Source organism: Balaenoptera musculus, chromosome 5 (genome assembly GCF_009873245.2).
Source record: "Balaenoptera musculus isolate JJ_BM4_2016_0621 chromosome 5, mBalMus1.pri.v3, whole genome shotgun sequence".
Classification (NCBI taxonomy): Eukaryota; Metazoa; Chordata; class Mammalia; order Artiodactyla; family Balaenopteridae; genus Balaenoptera; species Balaenoptera musculus.
Genome location: NC_045789.1, coordinates 34,533,936 through 34,552,470, shown reverse-complemented (window position 1 = coordinate 34,552,470; position 18,535 = coordinate 34,533,936). Strand labels below are relative to the sequence as shown.

The 18,535-nt window shown below is 36.6% G+C and overlaps 1 protein-coding gene across 6 annotated transcripts in view; it reads right to left on the bottom strand.

Annotated features, from left to right (window-relative positions):
- Positions 1-241: 241 nt before the first annotated feature.
- The window catches only part of ARFIP1 (ADP ribosylation factor interacting protein 1), a 131,757-nt gene continuing 113,463 nt past the window's right edge, over positions 242-18,535 (bottom strand). For all 6 annotated transcript variants that reach the window (XM_036853551.1, XM_036853546.1, XM_036853548.1 and 3 more), the window contains one exon: positions 242-2,114. In XM_036853551.1, coding sequence (XP_036709446.1) covers positions 2,003-2,114 — 112 coding nt within the window. In that variant the 3' untranslated portion in view covers positions 242-2,002. The remainder of the gene's footprint in view (positions 2,115-18,535) is intronic.

Sequence of the window (18,535 nt, the reverse complement as noted above, 5' to 3'; positions counted from 1 at the left end):
TCAATCCATGAAACAATTGAATTCCTTAGCTACAACTGTTACTGAAGTGTGTAAGAGTGGACATGTTTTGCTGCTCCCAAGAGATTCCAATTGAGGGAAAAGAGTAACTTACTGAAATAAAACAATTTTAAGTGACAGAAGCACCAGTTTTTGTCACTGTTTTTAAAGACAAATCACATGTCCTCATTTTTTCCAAATAGTTGCTTCTTATTTTAAATTATGAGGAGTCAGAGAAATGAGGTACTGAAGCAAACACTTTTAATAAGAATACAAAATTCACACCAGAGGCACATTCTGGGGAATGTAAATGAATTATCACAAGTAGTAATTCTGCTGGAAGAATAAAATAAGGCTCTCTCAGAGTACAAATATACAGGAGGGAATGATTTAAAATAGGTTTATGATTTACAGTCACATTACATTGTGTTAAGCACTGAAAACAGGCATATTAATTAAAAAGCCAGCTAAATGGCATTTGAACATATATAACAAATCTTACAGCCCACAAAGTTCATGTATGACAGTAATTTTAAGTACTTCATTTCAACACAAAAGAAATGAACAGGCGAAGAGATACCTCTCAAAATATTAATTTATGTCTATGTCAAAAATCAAGAGAACTTATATTTTAAAAGGATTACATTACTGATAAAACCACACAGCAGACAGGCCAACCACGTAACACAAAACCAAAGGCACTGAGCAACTGAAACAGCACTGGCCCTTCCAGCCCCCTTCTTCTGGCTACCACCACACGGACCCACGTCACCTTTCCTTTATTCAAATGAAAACAAGTCCTCTGCCTTCCCATTCTGTAAAAGGAATGAAGAAAAACCAAAAAGCAAATTCTAGAGTTGATTTCTCCATAAACTTTAAATGTGGCTTAACAAATACAAAGAAACTCAACATATATACACAGTGCTCCTTTGCAAGGAAGTAACAGACACATCAAACATTATCTGAAAGGGACTTCTTTATGGATTTATGTACATTGGTTGAAAGAGAATTACCGTATCTGAGAAGGCACATATCTGTGATTTAAGGCTTAACCGGTATTGTTACACATAGAAGTCAATGAAAGCTGTCTAGGAATTCACTTCTGTCAAAGTGGAACTTACCCAAAAACTAGCTTTCCAAGCACAGAATTCTACTCTAGAAACCACAGAGAATTTCTATTCCCAAGTCTACCTGTCAAGAATATTCTCTTAAGCAGGTTTCATTATGAATCAAAGAAATGGCTAACATATGCGCTCCATGACTTTGGGTGATGCAAATTTGTAAGTTCAAAAGCCTCACAGAAATGACAGTGTGATTCCTGCGTCTTTAAGAAAAAGTCTTAAACAAAATTATAATGGTATAGATTCATTTTTAAAAAGGTATCTGCCACAACTCCACCAGCCAATCAGTCATTCATAAGAGCTGCCACCTCTCTGTGGATGCTGCAGGAACACCATATAATTTTACTCTGCAAAATAGTTTCTTTTTTTCTTTAAGACAATACATGAAAATGAATCTCTTAAAGATATTTAATACATTCATATATAAAATATCTGATGTTGATACAAATCATGTAAACCTCCCTTCGGAAAAGGTACAACTGGTCCTCATTTGCAGGACCAAAAACCTTGAATTTTTATCTTGTCAGTGCAAATCTATATTAAGTGTTTTCAAACTACAGAAATAGCCATCAACGCTCACAATACAAAAGGATTTCTCAAAAAGGAAAATTATTGTGTTCAGATTATAGAAATTATGTTTACATTAAAACCACCCACCTTCCCATCAAATTTAACAGTTCAATTGTTAAAGTATGAAAAAAGGGAAAAATTAAAGCTGTTTGTGCAAGAATCACTACAAAGGTTGTCACCCTTTCCCCCTTCCCCCAACTCTGCTTAATTCTTATTAGGTTTGTTTAGAAATATAACAATGTGACTTTCTCTTTTTTTCCAGGTGTGATTTTACTGTTCTTCAAGCCAAGATGGGGCGTCCACTCCAGGATTTTTCAATTTGATATGGAACTGTTTAAGTGTCTGTTCAAGCTGCTTCTGATTCCCAGCAAAGTAAGCGGCAATGGCATTGTGGAAAAGGACCAGCTGATTGTGTAATACTTTAACCTGTGAACAGGGCAGAGTTACAAGACCAAGCATTAACACCAACGACAATGAAATATAAGGTGATTTATTACATGTCGTAATGAAAGAGCGTATCTCTCCTCCAGAAAAGTTGTTTTGACAAAGTGTTTCTCACACACCGATTGTACATTGCTTTGTAAAGTCACTGAACCTTCGATGACTTCTTAACTTCCCTGAAGGGAACAGATCAGTTTAAGATGCTAAATATGTACTCTCTTAACCATTTTCAAACATTATTGAGCTTACTTTAATTAAACATATCATTAGATCCCCCTTCAAACTAAGTATATTCAAAATCAAATTTTGAAGAGGCAGAATTATACATAAATAATTACTATATGATACATACTCTATACCAAGTATAGACATCATTAAGGCCACACTTTATGAAAACTGAGTAGGCTGGATACTTTTAAATACCATACTTCTCTGCAAAGATTGAAGAAGGGTGGCAAGAGTTGCCCAGAAAGCCAATTTACTTAAAGTTCATAGGCCTCTCAGTTATTTTCAATTGCTTATTACTTCTAATGATATCAAGAGTATGTTTTAATCAGGTAACACTATCTCTATGACTCTTTTAAAGAAATCAGCAAAGCATCAAAAAGAGTATATGAATGAAGTGTTTCCTGAGGTCTTATTTATAATTGCAAATTGTTCAACAGTAAAGTATAAAATACACTCTAATTTACCCATCCAATGCAATATTCACTAAAACTGAGCTTTAATCATTTTTAATGATGTAAAAACATCTGATATATGATGCTAAGTGAAAAACTAGGATTATAACATATATGATATGACATCTGTGTTCACTATTAACATACACATGCATAGTCTCTCTAGTCATTTCTTCGTCCATGTACCTCTATAAAGGAAATAACACTAAGATATTTATAGTGGATATTTTTGATTTGTAAAGCCTTTATTTTAAAAATTAAAATGTTATAAAAATGGCATATGCTCAAGATTATAAAGTAAAATCTCCTGATCCACTCTGCATTTATTCTCTCCTCCTCGCCTGAGAGAATCACTGTTAACATTTTATTGTGTATCCTTTGAGAAATTTTCTAGGCTTATATACAATATTTAAAAACATAAACGGATTGCACCATGCACACTTTCAGTAACAGATTTTTACTTAAAGTATCTTAGATAACTTTTTATTCCATTCATTTATTCGTTCAACAGACCTTAAGTACCTTCTAAGTGCCAGGCACTGTTCTAGGAGATACAGAAAGAAATTCCTTCCCTCATGAGCTTTCAGTCTTGGTGTGGAAAAAGGAGGAGGTAGGCAGGAAACCAAACTGACCCCAGGGAATGAGTATCTCAAGCCTTGCGAAGAAGCTGGGTTAACATTTAGGGCATCTGGAGCTGCTGATTCAACTAAAGTTGTTTAAAAAATAAAAGGGATTTTTTTCTCTTTCTCTGACAAAGATAAGAAAGTTGCTGGCAGGGAGGTAGTTTAAGAGGGCCAGAGACCATGAAATGACAGCTAAAAATGTCTGTACAAACTAAAAAAAATACCTTGAATTCATCTGGTCATAAATTTAAGGCCTGCAACCTTCCTAAATGAAAACCTTTGGTACCAGGTACAAGGATGACAACGAAACCTGATGCATAACACTATGCATCAGGCACAGTACTAGGGATACAAGGATACAAGGATAAGTAAGGCAGAGTGCAGTAAAAATGATGGTTAATATGATAAATGGGTAGTAAAAATACATCTTGTTAACTTAAAAAAAGAAAAAAGGCACTTGTGGGGAGAAGAGGGTTTTTTCAAGAAAGGTTGAAAGAGAACATCGGGATGGGAGAACTCTAACTCCCTTGCCCTCTGGTGCTGAGATAAGGGGGCATATTTCAAAGGATGATGAACCTCTACCCAGGGGCAATTATTAAGGAGACAGGAATAATGATAGGAAAAGCAGGTTTCTAGAAGGCAATTAGGAGGTGAGCAAAGTATATTATTATAATGACTGTTACAATAATGGCCCCAATCACCCCTCTCAATCCACACTCTTGGGGAGGCTTCTACAATGAAAATAAGCTTGGCCTGTAACTTTAGAAAATGAGGCCTGATAAGCAAGTGCTGGCGCTGTGGGACTAGTGTCGCCACATTGTGAGGAAACCCTGTGTAGCCTCCCTTTGGGATGGAAGCCCATGGGGACAGAGGCCCAGTCATTCCAGCTGCTCCCAGTGCCCAGCAGGCATTCTAGTTGAAAGTGAAACAGGAAGAATCCACCTATCCCATACCTAGGCAATGGTGGGAAATAATAAATCACTTGTGTAACAGGCCACTAAGTAGTGGGTGTTTCATTATGCAGCAAAAGAGGTGCATCTCTGAAAAAGGTTAAAGGGACTTCCCTGGTGGCACAGTGGTTAAGACTCCGTGCTCCCCATGCAGGGGGCCCGGGTTTGATCCCTGGTCAGGAAACTAGATCCCACATGCATGCCACAACTAAGAGTTCGCATGTCACAACTAAAGAGCTGGTGAGCCGCAACTAAGGAGCGCACATGCTGCAACTAAATAAAATAAGTAAATAAAAAAAGAAATGTTTATTAAAAAAAATAAAATAAAATAAAATAAAGAGACCTCCCTGGTGGCGCAGGGGTTAAGAATCTGCCTGCCAATTCAGGGGACACGGGTTCGATCCCTGGTGTGGGAAGATGCCACATGCCGTGGAACAACTAAACCTGTGCGCCACAACCACTGAGCCCGCTCTCTAGAGCCCGTGAGACACAACTACTGAAGCCCGCACGCCTAGAGCCAGTGCTCCGCAACAAGATAAGCCACCACAGTGAGAAGCCCACGCACCGCAACGAAGAGTAGCCCTCGCTCGCTGCAACTAGAGAAAGCCCGCGTGCAGCAATGAAGACCCAACGCAGCCAAAATAAACAAATAAATAAATAGATTTTTTTAAAAAAAGGAAAAGGTTAAGAATGTGCTTTCCTAGGAATGAATGAGGGTCTAGAAAACAGTGAAAAGGAGGAAAATCAGAGGGAGGAGGATAGGCCTAGAAGGAAGAAAGGCTAAAAAGTGGCTGTGATACAGGAGAGAAATTAATAGAGAAAGCAGCTAGGGAACAGAGATTCAAACAAACAAGCAAGGCAAAACTGCTACTAACCAGCCCCAAGATCTAAGTGCAGTTTAGGAGTACATACAGTATCTTTGAGAACTTTTACTTCCAATTTTCTGGGAAGAGGCGCATTAGGCATAGTTGATACTGGTCACAGCCTCCCCAAATTTTTATTTGTTACTCACCTAGGTCATTAGTAAAATATCCCCATTACTAGTACTGTTCTTTTATAGAAATTACCAGAAAGAGCTCTGGAATCAGGAGGCACTCGTGCCAGTCCCAGTTGTACCACTTCCCAGTTTTCTTTGTGACACCAGGCACGGGTTACTTCTAACTTCACTGGCCAAGGTCTTTATCCGTTTATCAGGGATGCCATTACCAAACTGCATTTGTAGTGCTGTTGTAAGGGTTAAATGAAATGAGATACTACCTAGCACACTGTCTGACACAGGATAAGTACTCATTCAATTTCAGTGGAATTTAAGTTTACCTATTTGATGGTTAAACCTTCAAACAACATTGACTTTTTTTAGTAAATAAAATTTCATTTATTTAGAACCCCCTGATTTGGAACTTGTAAGAAGTAGGATTGTGATACTGTGATTTATAATGAGAAGTAAATACTTGGTCTTCATCCCATTCCAGGCACAGAGCTCCTAAAACCCTTGTTAATTTTCTAAGTGATAAGAGCCTAGGAAGCATCTTTTGTTGTAATATTTGGTCTCTGGTTCTGTTCCTGAAATAGCCCCAGAGCTATTAAAGGTGAATGGAGTGTCTTCTGTTATTCACAACAAGCCCTTTTCAACCGCACCTGCCTTTATGTTAATGAGATTTTTGGAAAGCCCCTAGATAACCACAGCTTGGGGCTGGTTGCCAGGGGAACTAAATTGTGATTAGAGAGTGGGAATTTTCACTCTCACCCCCCACCAACCTCGGGACAACGATTTAATCAGCTGTGCCTCTGCAATGAAGCCTCCTTAAAAATCCCTGTAGTGTGGGGTTTGGACAGCTTCTGGGTTGGCTGACACATCCACAAGCCAGGAGGGTGGTGCACCCCAAGCCCAATGGGGACAGAGCTCTTGTGCTGAGGACCCTTCCAGACTTTGCCCTATGGACCTCTGCATCTGTATCCTTTAATATTTTTTTTTGTAATGAACTGGTAATATAATAAGTAAACTGTTTCCTGAGCTCTGGGAGCTGCTCTAGCAAATGACTGAAGCTGAGAGGGGGTTGTGGGAACCTTCGACTTATAGCTGGTTGGTCAGAAGTGAACCGAATTGTAGGACACCTAGCTAGTGTCCAGAAAATCAGAGACTTGGTCTGTGTGGGGGAAAAAATCTGACATATCTGATGTCAGAGAAGTGCTGTGAGTGAAACAAGGAACACAGAGTTTTTCCCTTTTCAAAGATAGAAGCTGATGTGTGAAGTCTACCTTCGCACAGTGAAAAGAAGGTGTGTGCTAAGCAAATAAATTTTGTTGACAAGAGTGCATGAACACGGTTTATCAACACTGCCTGCCTTGACAAGGCCTTCAATCCAAGGGCAGAGATGCTGCAGAAGGAATTCCTCTGCCTAATGGATCACCTCAGAAGAACCTTTAAGGGTCCCTTTACAACCCCATGATTCTGTGCTTCTAAAATGAACACATTTTTCAAGCAACAAGAAGGCACCTAATTTCTTCCAAATTATTCATTGGTTAGCACCATTCAAGTTAACAGTATTAACACTAAAAATTTGTTTAAACATTCTTAATACAGACTTCCACTAATTCACATTGACTTCTTTCTCTACGTCTAGACCGAAAAGTTTTGCATTGCAATCACTTTTAAAACAAGCTTTAAAATGATAAACTGATTTGTGTAAGTATCTACTAAGAAAAGGTCAAATTATGCTAATTAAAGTTATAACCAGTGTTCACCTTACATGAGTGGAGTTTGATTTCAGGACCAAATCTCTTTCCTGTAAGTCACTAGAGTCAATGAAAATTACAGCTAGAAAAAAGAAGTAAAGTAAATTATTACAGGCTAGTTCACATTTGATTCCTATTTACATAAAAATGTTTTCTAAAACTGACCTGTTCTCAGTAACCTCTGCCAGTGTGAATGAGTTTCAGGTCTCTTCTGGAGAACAGACTGTCAAAGATTGGTCAAAGGAGAGCTCTGAGGGCAGTACGTTTTGACAGAAGGGTGGAAAAGTTTCCAGATGACCTTAGGTATGAAATAACTTCTTAAAGATAAAAAATCATAAATTATGACGAAACGATCGATAAATTAAATTACTTTGAAATTTAGAATTTCTATTCACCCAAAGATTGAAAGGACAAGTTACAAACTGGGGAGAGGGATCTGCATTACAGGGGCTGACAAAGGGTACGCATCTAGAAAATGTGAAGACCTCCTACACACCGAGAACCCAATTAAAAAGAGCAAATAACATGAATGCCATTTTACAGCAGAGGAAACGGGAGTGGCCAATTAAATCTGAAAAGACTTCCAGTCTCATTAGAAAACAGGAAAATGCAAATTTAGACTGATGTGGGATGGTATTTTTTACCCTCTACATTAGAAAGACTTAATACGAACTCTTATACACTGCTGATCAGTGTATAAATTTGTATAACTACTTTTGAAAAGTTTGGCATTAACTAGTAAAATGAAAGATGAATATATCCTATGGAACAGTAAATTAAGATATAGATATAACGATATATATGTCTCTTCATATATATATCAATATATCTATATCTGTATCTATTTCTCTCTCTCTCTATATATATAAAGGCATTCCAGCCCCTAGAGTAATGCTCAACACCAGATCCATGGTAATATTTATTGAGTGAATGAATGTAAGAAACGTTTTAGGTGCGGTATTTTTTTTCTCTGAATATATAGTATCTTTATATATATATCTATATATAAAATAGATAACCATTCTGCTCCCTCCATAACCCCTATTGTGACTTTCCTTTTTTTGAATTTATTTATTTTTTTATACAGCAGGTCTTATTAGTTATCCATTTTATACATACTAGTGTATACACGTCAATCCCAATCTCCCAATTCATCCCACCACCACCATCTCCCCGCCACTATCCCCCCTTGGTGTCCATACGTTTGTTCTCTACATCTGTGTCTCTATTTCTGCCCTGCAAACCAGTTCATCTGTACCATTTTTTTAGGTTCCATATATATGCGTTAATATACGATACTTGTTTTTCTCTTTCTGACTTACTTCACTCTGTATGACAGACTCTAGATCCATCCACGTCTCTACAAATGACCCAGTTTCGTTCCTTTTTATGGCTGAGTAATATTCCATTGTACATATGTACCATATCTTCTTCATCCATTCGTCTGTCGATGGGCATTTAGGTTGCTTCCATGACCTAGATATTGTAAATAGTGCTGCAATGAACATTGTGGTACATGACTCTTTTTGAATTATGGTTTTCTCAGGGTATATGCCCTGAGAAGTGGGATTGCTGGGTCGTATGGTAATTCTATTTTTAGTTTTTTAAGGAACCTCCATACTGTTCTCCATAGTGGCTGTATCAATTTACATTCCCACCGACAGTGCAACAGGGTTCCCTTTTCTCCATACCCTCTCCAGCATTTGTTGTTTGTAGATTTTCTGATGATGCCCATTCTAACTGGTGTGAGGTTGATACCTCATTGTAGTTTTGATTTGCATTTCTCTAATAATTAGTGATGTTGAGCAGCTTTTCATGTGCTTCTTGGCCATCTGTATGTCTTCTTTGGAGAAATGTCTATTTAGGTCTTCTGCCCATTTTTGGATTGGGTTGTTTGGTTTTTAAATATTGAGCTGCATGAGCTGTTTATATATTTTGGAGATTAATCCCTTGTCCGTTGATTCGTTTGCAAATATTTTCTCCCATTCTGAGGGTTGTCTTTTCGTCTTGTTTGTAGTTTCCTTTGCTTTGCAAAAGCTTTTAAGTTTCATTAGGTCCCATTTGTTTATTTTTGTTTTTATTTCCTTTACTCTAGGAGGTGGATCAAAAAAGATCTTGCTGTGATTTATGTCAAAGAGTGTTCTTCCTTTGTTTTCCTCTAAGAGTTTTACAGTGTCTGGCCTTACATTTGGGTCTTTAATCCATTTTGAGTTTATTTGTGTGTATGGTGTTAGAGAGTGTTCTAATTTCATTCTTTTACATGTAGCTGTCCAGTTTTCCCAGGACCACTTATTGAAGAGACTGTCTTTTCTCCATTGTATATCCTTGCCTCCTTTGTCATAGATTAGTTGACCAGAGGTGCGTGGGTTTATCTCTGGGCTTTCTATCTGGTTCCATTGATCTATATTTCTGTTTTTGTGCCAGTACCATATTGTTTTGATTACTGTAGCTTTGTAGTATAGTCTGAAGTCAGGGAGTCTGATTCCTCCAGCTCCATTTTTTTCCCTTAAGACTGCTTCGGCTATTTGGGGTCTTTTGTGTCTCCATAAAAATTTTAAGATTTTTTGTTCTAGTTCTGTAAAAAATGCCATTGGTAATTTGATAGGGATTGCATGGAATCTGTAGATTGCTTTGGGTAGTATAGTCATTTTCACAATATTGATTCTTCCAATCCAAGAACACGGTATATCTCTCCATCTGTTTGTGTCATCTTTAATTTCTTTCATCAGTGTCTTATAGTTTTCTGCATACAGGTCTTTTGTTTCCCTAGGTAGGTTTATTCCTAGGTATTTTATTCTTTTTGTTGCAATCGTTAATGGGAGTGCTTCCTTAATTTCTCTTTCAGATTTTTCATCATTAATGTATAGGAATGCAAGAGATTTCTGTGCATATTAATTTTGTATCCTGCAACTTTACCAAATTCATTGATTAGCTCTAGTGGTTTTCTGGTGGCATCTTTAGGATTCTCTATGTATAGTATCATGTCATCTGCAAACAGTGACAGTTTTACTTCTTCTTTTCCAATTTGTATTCCTTTTATTTCTTTCTCTCCTCTGATTGCCATGGCTAGGATATCCAAAACTATGTTGAATAACAGCGGCAAGAGTGGACATCCTCGTCTTGTTCCTGATCTTAAAGGAAACGCTTTCAGTTTTTCACCATTGAGAATGATGTTTGTTGTGGGTTTGTCGTATATGGCCTTTATTATGTTGAGGTAGGTTCCCTCTATGCCCACTTTCTGGAGAGTTTTTATCATAAATGGGTGTTGAATTTTGTCAAAAGCTTTTTCTGCATCTATTGAGATGATCATATGGTTTTTATTCTTCAATTTGTTAATATGGTGTATCACATTGATTGATTTGTATATATTGAAGAATCCTTGCATCCCTGGGATAAATCCCACTTGATCATGGTGTATGATCCTTTTAATGTGTTGTTGGATTCTGTTTGCTAGTATTTTGTTGAGGATTTTTGCATCTATATTCATCAGTGATATTGATCCGTAATTTTCTTTTTTTGTAGTGTCTTTGTCAGGTTTTGGTATCAGGGTGATGGTGGCCTCATAGAATGAGTTTGGGAGTGTTCCTTCCTCTGCAATTTTTTGGAAGAGTTTGAGAAGGATGGGTGTTAGCTCTTCTCTAAATGTTTGATAGAATTCACCTGTGAAGCCATCTGGTCCTGGACTTTTGTTTGTTGGAAGATTTTTAATCACAGTTTCAATTTCATTACTTGTGATTGGTCTGTTCATATTTTCTATTTCTTCCTGGTTCAGTCTTGGAAGGTTATACCTTTCTAAGAATTTGTACATTTCTTCCAGGTTGTCCGTTTTATTGGCATAGAGTTGCTTGTAGTAGTCTCTTAGGATGCTTTGTATTTCTGCAGTGTCTGCTGCAACTTCTCCTTTTTCATTTCTAATTCTATTGATTTGAGTCCTCTCCCTTTTTCTTGATGAGTCTGGCTAATAGTTTATCACGTTTGTTTATCTTCTCAAAGAACCAGCTTTTAGTTTTATTCATCTTTGCTATTGTTTTCTTTGTTTCTACTTCATTTATTTCTGCTCTGCTCTTTATGATTTCTTTCCTTCTGCTAACTTTGGGTTTTGTTTGTTTTTCTTTCTCTAGTTCCTTTAGGTGCAAGGTTAGATGTGTATTTGAGATTTTTCTTGTTTCTTGAGGTAGGCTTGTATTGCTATAAACTTCCCTTTTAGAACTGCTTTTGCTGCATCCCATAGGTTTTGCGTCGTCGTGTTTTCGTCATCATTTGTCTCTAGGTATTTTTTGATTTCCTCTTTGATTTCTTCAGTGATCTCTTGGTTATTTAGTAACGTGTTGTTTAGCCTCCATGTGTTTGTGTTTTTTACGGTTTTTTCCCTGTAATTCATTTCTAATCTCATAGCGTTACGGTCAGAAAAGATGCTTGATATGATTTCAATTTTCTTAAATTTACTGAGGCTTGATTTGTGACCCAAGATGTGATCTATCCTGGAGAATGTTCAGTGTGCACTTGAGAAGAAAGTGTAATCTGCTGTTTTTGGATGGAATGTCCTATAAATATCAATTAAATATATCTGGCCTACTGTGTCATTTCAAGTTTCTGTTTCCTTATTTATTTTCATTTTGGATGATCTGTCCATTGGTGTTAAAGTCCCCCATTATTATTGTGTTACTGTTGATTTCCTCTTTTATAGCTGTTAGCAGTTGCCTTATGTATTGAGGCGCTCCTATGTTGGGTGCATATATATTTATAATTGTTATATCGTCTTCTTGGATTGATCCCTTGATCATTATGCAGTGTCCTTTCTTGTCTCTTGTAACATTCTTTATTTTAATGTCTATTTTATCTGATATTGAGTATTGCTACTCCAGCTTTCTTTTGATTTCCATTTGCATGGAATATCTTTTTCCATCCCTTCACTTTCAGTCTGTATGTGTACCTAGGTCTGAAGTGGGTCCCTTGTAGACAGCATATATATGGGTCTTGTTTTTGTATCCATTCAGCTAGCCTGTGTCATTTGGTTGGAGCATTTAATCCATTCACGTTTAAGGTAATAATTGATATGTATGTTCCTATTACCATTTCTTAATTGTTTTGGGTTTGTTTTTGTAGGTTCTTTTCTTCTCTTGTGCTTCCCACTTAGAGAAGTTCCTTTAGCATTTGTTGTAGAGCTGGTTTGGTGGTGCTGATTTCTCTTAGCTTTTGCTTGTCTGTAAAGCTTTTGATTTCTCCGTCAAATCTGAATGAGATCCTTGCCGGGTAGAGTAATCTTGGTTGTAGGTTCTTCCGTTTCATCACTTTAAATATATCATGCCACTCCCTTCTGGCTTGTAGAGTTTCTGCTGAGAAATCAGCTGTTAACCTTATGGGAGTTCCCTTGCATGTTTTTTGTCGTTTTTTCCTTGTTGCTTTCAATAATTTGTCTTTAATTTTTGTCAATTGGATTACTACGTGTCTTGGCATGTTTCTCTTTGGATTTATCCTGCCTGGAACTCTCTGCACTTCCTGGACTTGGGGACTATTTCCTTTCCCATGTTAGGGAAGTTTTCAAGTATAATCTCTTCAAATATTTCCCGGGTCCTTTCTCTCTCTCTTCTCCTTCTGGGACCCCTATAATGTGAATGTTGTTACATTTAATGTTGTCCCAGAGGTCTCTTAGGCTGTCTTCATTTCTGTTCATTCTTTTTCTTTATTCTCTTCTGCAGCAGTGATTTCCACCATTCTGTCTTCCAGGTCACTTATCCGTTCTTCTGCCTCAGTTATTCTGCTATTGGTTCCTCCTAGTGTATTTTTCATTTCAGTTATTGTATTGCTCATGTCTGTTTGTTTGTTCTTTAATTCTTCTAGGTCTTTGTTAAACATTTCTTGCATCTCCTCGATCTTTGCCTTCATTCTTTTTCCGAGGTCCTAGATCATCTTCACTATCATTATTCTGAATTCTTTTTCTGGAAGGTTGCCTATCTCCACTTCATTTAGTTGTTTTTCTGGGGTTTTGTCTTGTTCCTTCATCTGGTTCAGCCTTTTCATCTTTTCTATCTTTCTGTGAATGTGGTTTTTGTTCCACAGGCTGCAGGACTGTAGTTCTTCTTGCTTCTGCTGTCTGCGGTTATCTAAGAGGCTTGTGCAAGTTTCCTCCCTATTCTGAGTTTTGCTTATCATCCCTATTGGTTTTTTTTTTAATGTTGTCCAATTTTTCTTTCTTTTTTTTCCTTTCTTTTCTGTCCTTTTAAAAAAATTATATATATATATATATAGGCTGTGTTTGGTCCTACGGCATGTTATGTATTTTCTCCTATTGGGAGAAAATATGTGCAAAACATATCAGGCAAAGAACCTGATGCTAGAATATACAAAAAATTCTTACAAATGAATAAGGAAATGACAAACCCAACGAAAAAAATGGGGAAAAAATCTGAACAGGCATTTCACCAAAGAAAATATACAGGTGGCAAATAAGTACATGAAATGACCAGCATCTTTATTTTTTAGGGAAATTCCAATTTAAACCACAATGAGGTCTACTACACATCCACCAGAATGGCTAAAATGAAAGGTTAACCATACCTTATTGGTGAGAATGTGGAGCAAATTGGTCTCTCATATACTATTGGTGGAAATGTCAAATGGTACAACCATCTTGGAAAAGTTTGCCAGTTTCTTAAAAAGTTAAACATGCACCTACTATTGCCATGTGTATGTATACATACAATTCAGCTATTCCACAACTAGGTACTGACCTGAGAGGAATGCATTACATATATTGTTTTGTGTGTATACCAAATATTTTTTTAAAAACAAAGAAAATAAAAAGGAAAATAATGAAGCTTCATGACTTGTTTCAATGTAGTATAAAAAATAAAGACTATAAATGAGTAGATAGATTTTAAAATGAAACTAAATTAGAAAGTTTCAAATAATCTTTCTAGTTTCTAATTCTCTCTAAAGCCATAAGTCAGTTCTGTTTATAATCGAGACTTTCACCTTTGCTTGTAGATTCTAAAAGCAATACACCTCAGAGAATTCAAGGAAAACTCCTATCTGGCCCTAAAATATGACGTTACAGTCCTTACAAACTGATATGTGATGCATTTTGATTCTTTGGAAAGCACATGTAAGTAAAATTTCCTTCTCTAAAATGCCATTTTCCTGATTAGGAACAAAGCAAATCTACCACAAATAAACCATTTATTAATTTTCTATTTTCTCTGTCCGTTAAGAAGATAATCTTTTTCTTTGCCTGTAAAGACTCTTGTTAACTGCAGAAGGAGGCTGATATATTTGAAGGAGAATGAAAGATTCAGGAAAATTGGGCTCAACTCCCATGTATGCCTCAAGTTAATCATATGAACTCTCTTCACTTGCATAATGAAGAAACTGAGAGTAAGATCATTTTTATGGTTCCTTTCTACTAAAACTTTCTGAGAAAATTGCTTTCTAAATAGAGGTATACATATATTTGGAAACTCAAATGGCTCTCAAAAAGCCGTTCTGTTGAAAGGCTTTCTTTCAGTAGAAAAACATTATTTCTATGTATTTTTAAGGACAGAAACTGGCACTTCTATTAGAGATGTATTAAATTTAGCTGAAAGTTTATGTACCAGTTTATAAACACTCTTCCCCGTTACTGAGTTATTTTTTAAGGTTTTCATGGTAGTAACCTACTTGAGTCACAGAGTAATTTTCCACCTACTAGTATTATTTGGCCTTTCTTGTTTTCCAATTTCAGATGACCCTTGGCTCCTGGAGCAACTAAAGGGCTTCTGTATTTTTAGTATGAAATTCTAATAATTTTTAGAAATAGGTTCTAACTAATTACTCCTTTTCAGACCACAACAAATTTTTGACTTGAATTTTATCTCCCAGTGTTTTAGAACTTGGAGAAGACAAGGACCTCCCTGGTGGTGCAGTGGTTAAGACTCCACACTCCCAGTGCAGGGGGCCCAGGTTCAATCCCTGGTCAGGGAACTAGATCCCACATGCATGCTGCAACTAGGAGTTTGTATGCCACAACTAAGGAGCCCATGAGCTGCAACTAAGGAGCCCACCTGCCGCAACTAAGACCCGATGCAACCAAATAAATAAATAAAATAAATATTAAAAAAAAAAAAAAGAATTGGAGAAGACAGTAAAAGAGCACAGGATTTGATTCACGTACTGAACTGCAGAGAGCTGTTACAGCGGCCTAGAAAGTTAGAGCGTCAGAAAGAAAGTGCGAAGGGCATCAGACAATTTTTAGCTAACCCTACTGCTGTCAACACAAGTCAGAGTCCCCACCCCCTGACAGTCGACAAACCTAACACAGAGACACACCTCTTCTTGTAGCTGAGGGAAGCTTGGTAGCCCACCACCCAAGCCTCAAAACGGGTCCATTAGCTGTATTTAAAATGGTCCCCCACTCCCCAGTGAAACTTAATCCATGGGAAATAAAGGAAAGAGGATGCTTTTTAGGACTGAATTCTAGTTTTCACAACAAAATAATACAATACCCATTTTCACAAAAACATTCTCTTGGTAACTGTGAGAAGGTTGATGTGTAAAAGCCTTTTAAAGTATCTGCACTTCAGAGAAGTTCCTGGAATAAAGAGAGCCTCTGGGGATTCACAGCTTTTCAATTATAATTATGGAAATAAAATATAAAATTTCATTGTCACTTTAATCTCAGAAGCCGTTTCATACCAAAACAGACAACTTACCTCATTTTTCTATTAGCACTGATTATGTAAGTGTTATCCTAGTACTTAGTTCTGGTAGTAGTTTTCAAAATCAGATGCAAATTTAAATAACAATGGTAAGTTGACTCTTTTATCTAATCAAACCATTACTAAATCAAAAATAAAGGTAAATTAAAATAAACTAATAAATCAGTTCTCAATAGGAGTATACTTTCTAAATTAAATGAATTAAAAACTTAGAATATTTTGCTTTTCTAATTTTTTTCTCTTAAAAATTTTTTTTTTCTATTTTTTTACTCTAATTATTATTATTATTACTTTTGGCAGTGCCACGCGGCATGCAGAACTTCCCCGCCCAGGGATCAAATCCACACCTCCTGCACTGGAAGCACAGAGTCTCAACCACTGGACCACCAGGGAAGTCCAATCTCCACTTATTTTTGACTAATTTTAATTTGCACTAGGGTCTGTACTCATATAATGTATTCAATGCAGCTCTGACTGACAGGCTACAAAGAATCTTCAGAATGCTTTGGTTATTAAGTAAATACAAATCATTACCAATAGAGGGAAAATTAAGAAACATTAGAAAAGCAGTTGCAATACAATTTTAAAGATAATTTTTGCAACCTTGGTAATGACACTATGCTGTTGTCACTATATATAATAAGCAGTTTTAACAAGACTTAAAAGTATTATTTTAAGTATTTGGTCTATCAGGTTCACTTTACTAGGCTATCTGGCTTTTTTATAAAGATCAGTCTGGGAGGGCATCCCTGGTGGCACAGTGGTTAAGAATCCGCCTGCCAATGCAGGGGACACGGGTTCGAGCCCTGGTCCGGGAAGATCCCACATGCTGCGGAGCAGCTAAGCCCGTGCGCCACAACTACTGAGCCTGCACTCTAGAGCCCGTGACCCACAACTACTGAAGCCTGCGTGCCTTGAGCCTGTGCTCCGCAACAAGAGAAGCCACCGCCATGAGAAGCCCACGCACTGCAACGAAGAGTAGCCCCCGCTCGCCGCAACTAGAGAAAGCCCGCACACAGCAATGAAGACCCAACACAGCCAAAAATAAAAGTAAATAAAATAAATTAAAAAAAAGAAAAAAGGTCAGTCTGGGAAAGATTCTGGTTTCTCAACTAGAACTGGCTTGAGGAGAGAGATAAAGAACGTAAGGTTGGGGGGGGAAAGGTCAAACCCTTCTTTTAGGAGAAGGGGCAAAAAGCCAAAATGTTGGAGGAAATATTTTAGGGTCATTACACTTTTTCAGTTTACTTCTATATTTATGCTATGAAATCATGAGAAGTGATAAGCATACAGTATCAAAGAAACAGCCAAGCATTTTTGGTAGACTATTCTTTGATATGGTGGGTGACACTAACTTTTGTGAAGCACTTTCTGTGTGACAGGTAATATGTTACCCTTAACATCTTCTATTCTCTCCATGTTATCATTAAAAAAAACAAAAACAAAAAAAACAGACTCAGAAAGTTAAGTAACTCACCTAAGTTTTAGACAGGTAGGAAGCAGATAGGCCAGATTTGGGGAACTTAGGAATGTTTATTCCAAGACTGGTCCATGTTCTTTCACCTATTCTAATCTGCCTCTATTCTACATTTTAGAAAGCTTTTAAACAAAGTTTGAAACAAACAAAAGAAGGTATAACAGATCAGTAAAAGGAAGGGTAGAAATGTAGATAAGATATATTTAAACCTCCCTCCTATTTTGTCTCTGGTCCTGAAGTTGCATTTAAACAGCCTCAGGACAAGGATCTAATGCAAGGGTTGGGACAAATAAAAGCTAATTCTTTCTAATTAAACTTTCATATAATAAAAAACTTTCATATAATCTTTCCATAATTACAGAGCAGGAAAAAAAATCTATATTGAGCTATTTATGTATGTATCTCCTAACTTTAAAAAGGTTTAAAGTGGTTATAAGGATAAATAAAACATGACAGAAAAGCAGACTTAAAATAGGAGAAGACAGAGGTAATATTTCCTGTGGTGAGATGATGACAGATTTGACCAACTTTGAAAACCTAACATCAGAAACAGAGTAATTTAGAAATATACTACATCACTGTGAACTCAATTACTAAGAACTTTCATAAAGACCTACCAAACAATGAGCAACCCAGATCAGACACAAGCAAAACCACTATAGCAACATCTGGTGAATGACTGAAAATATACCATACAATACTTTAACTGTTAAAGGGCAAAACAAACTTCAGCACTGACTACTGACACACAGAGACAAGCTGGGGTTTTAAATATAAACTGGGTAAGAGAAATTTAAGAGCAGAACTGATAGATGATGTCAAGTGGATCACACTGAAAACTTTCTCCTGCTGATACAGCATGTACCAACAGAAGATAAATACCACTTACAAAGTTATTGACTAAAAAACTTAAAGTATTATTTCATAGGCATCAAAACCATAAAAAAGTACTTTATTTCTACCAAATGAACTTTTTTCCAAATCAAATTTAGATTACATACCTTCTTATCAGAGACACTGAAGTATTTTTTTTAAATGAGGTAATTTCTAGTTTAAAAAGCTATTAGTTTTAATATATTTACAATTGTTAAGTTCTTCAAAGTACTTATTGGCTCTTCCGGTAATTATATAAAATAGGGCTTTATATTAAGTGTACAACAATATTGGGGCAGTACCTTGGCTTAAGCATGAAAGGAAAAGCTGGAACAAAATCATTCTTTTTTTTAAAATAATTAATTAATTAATCT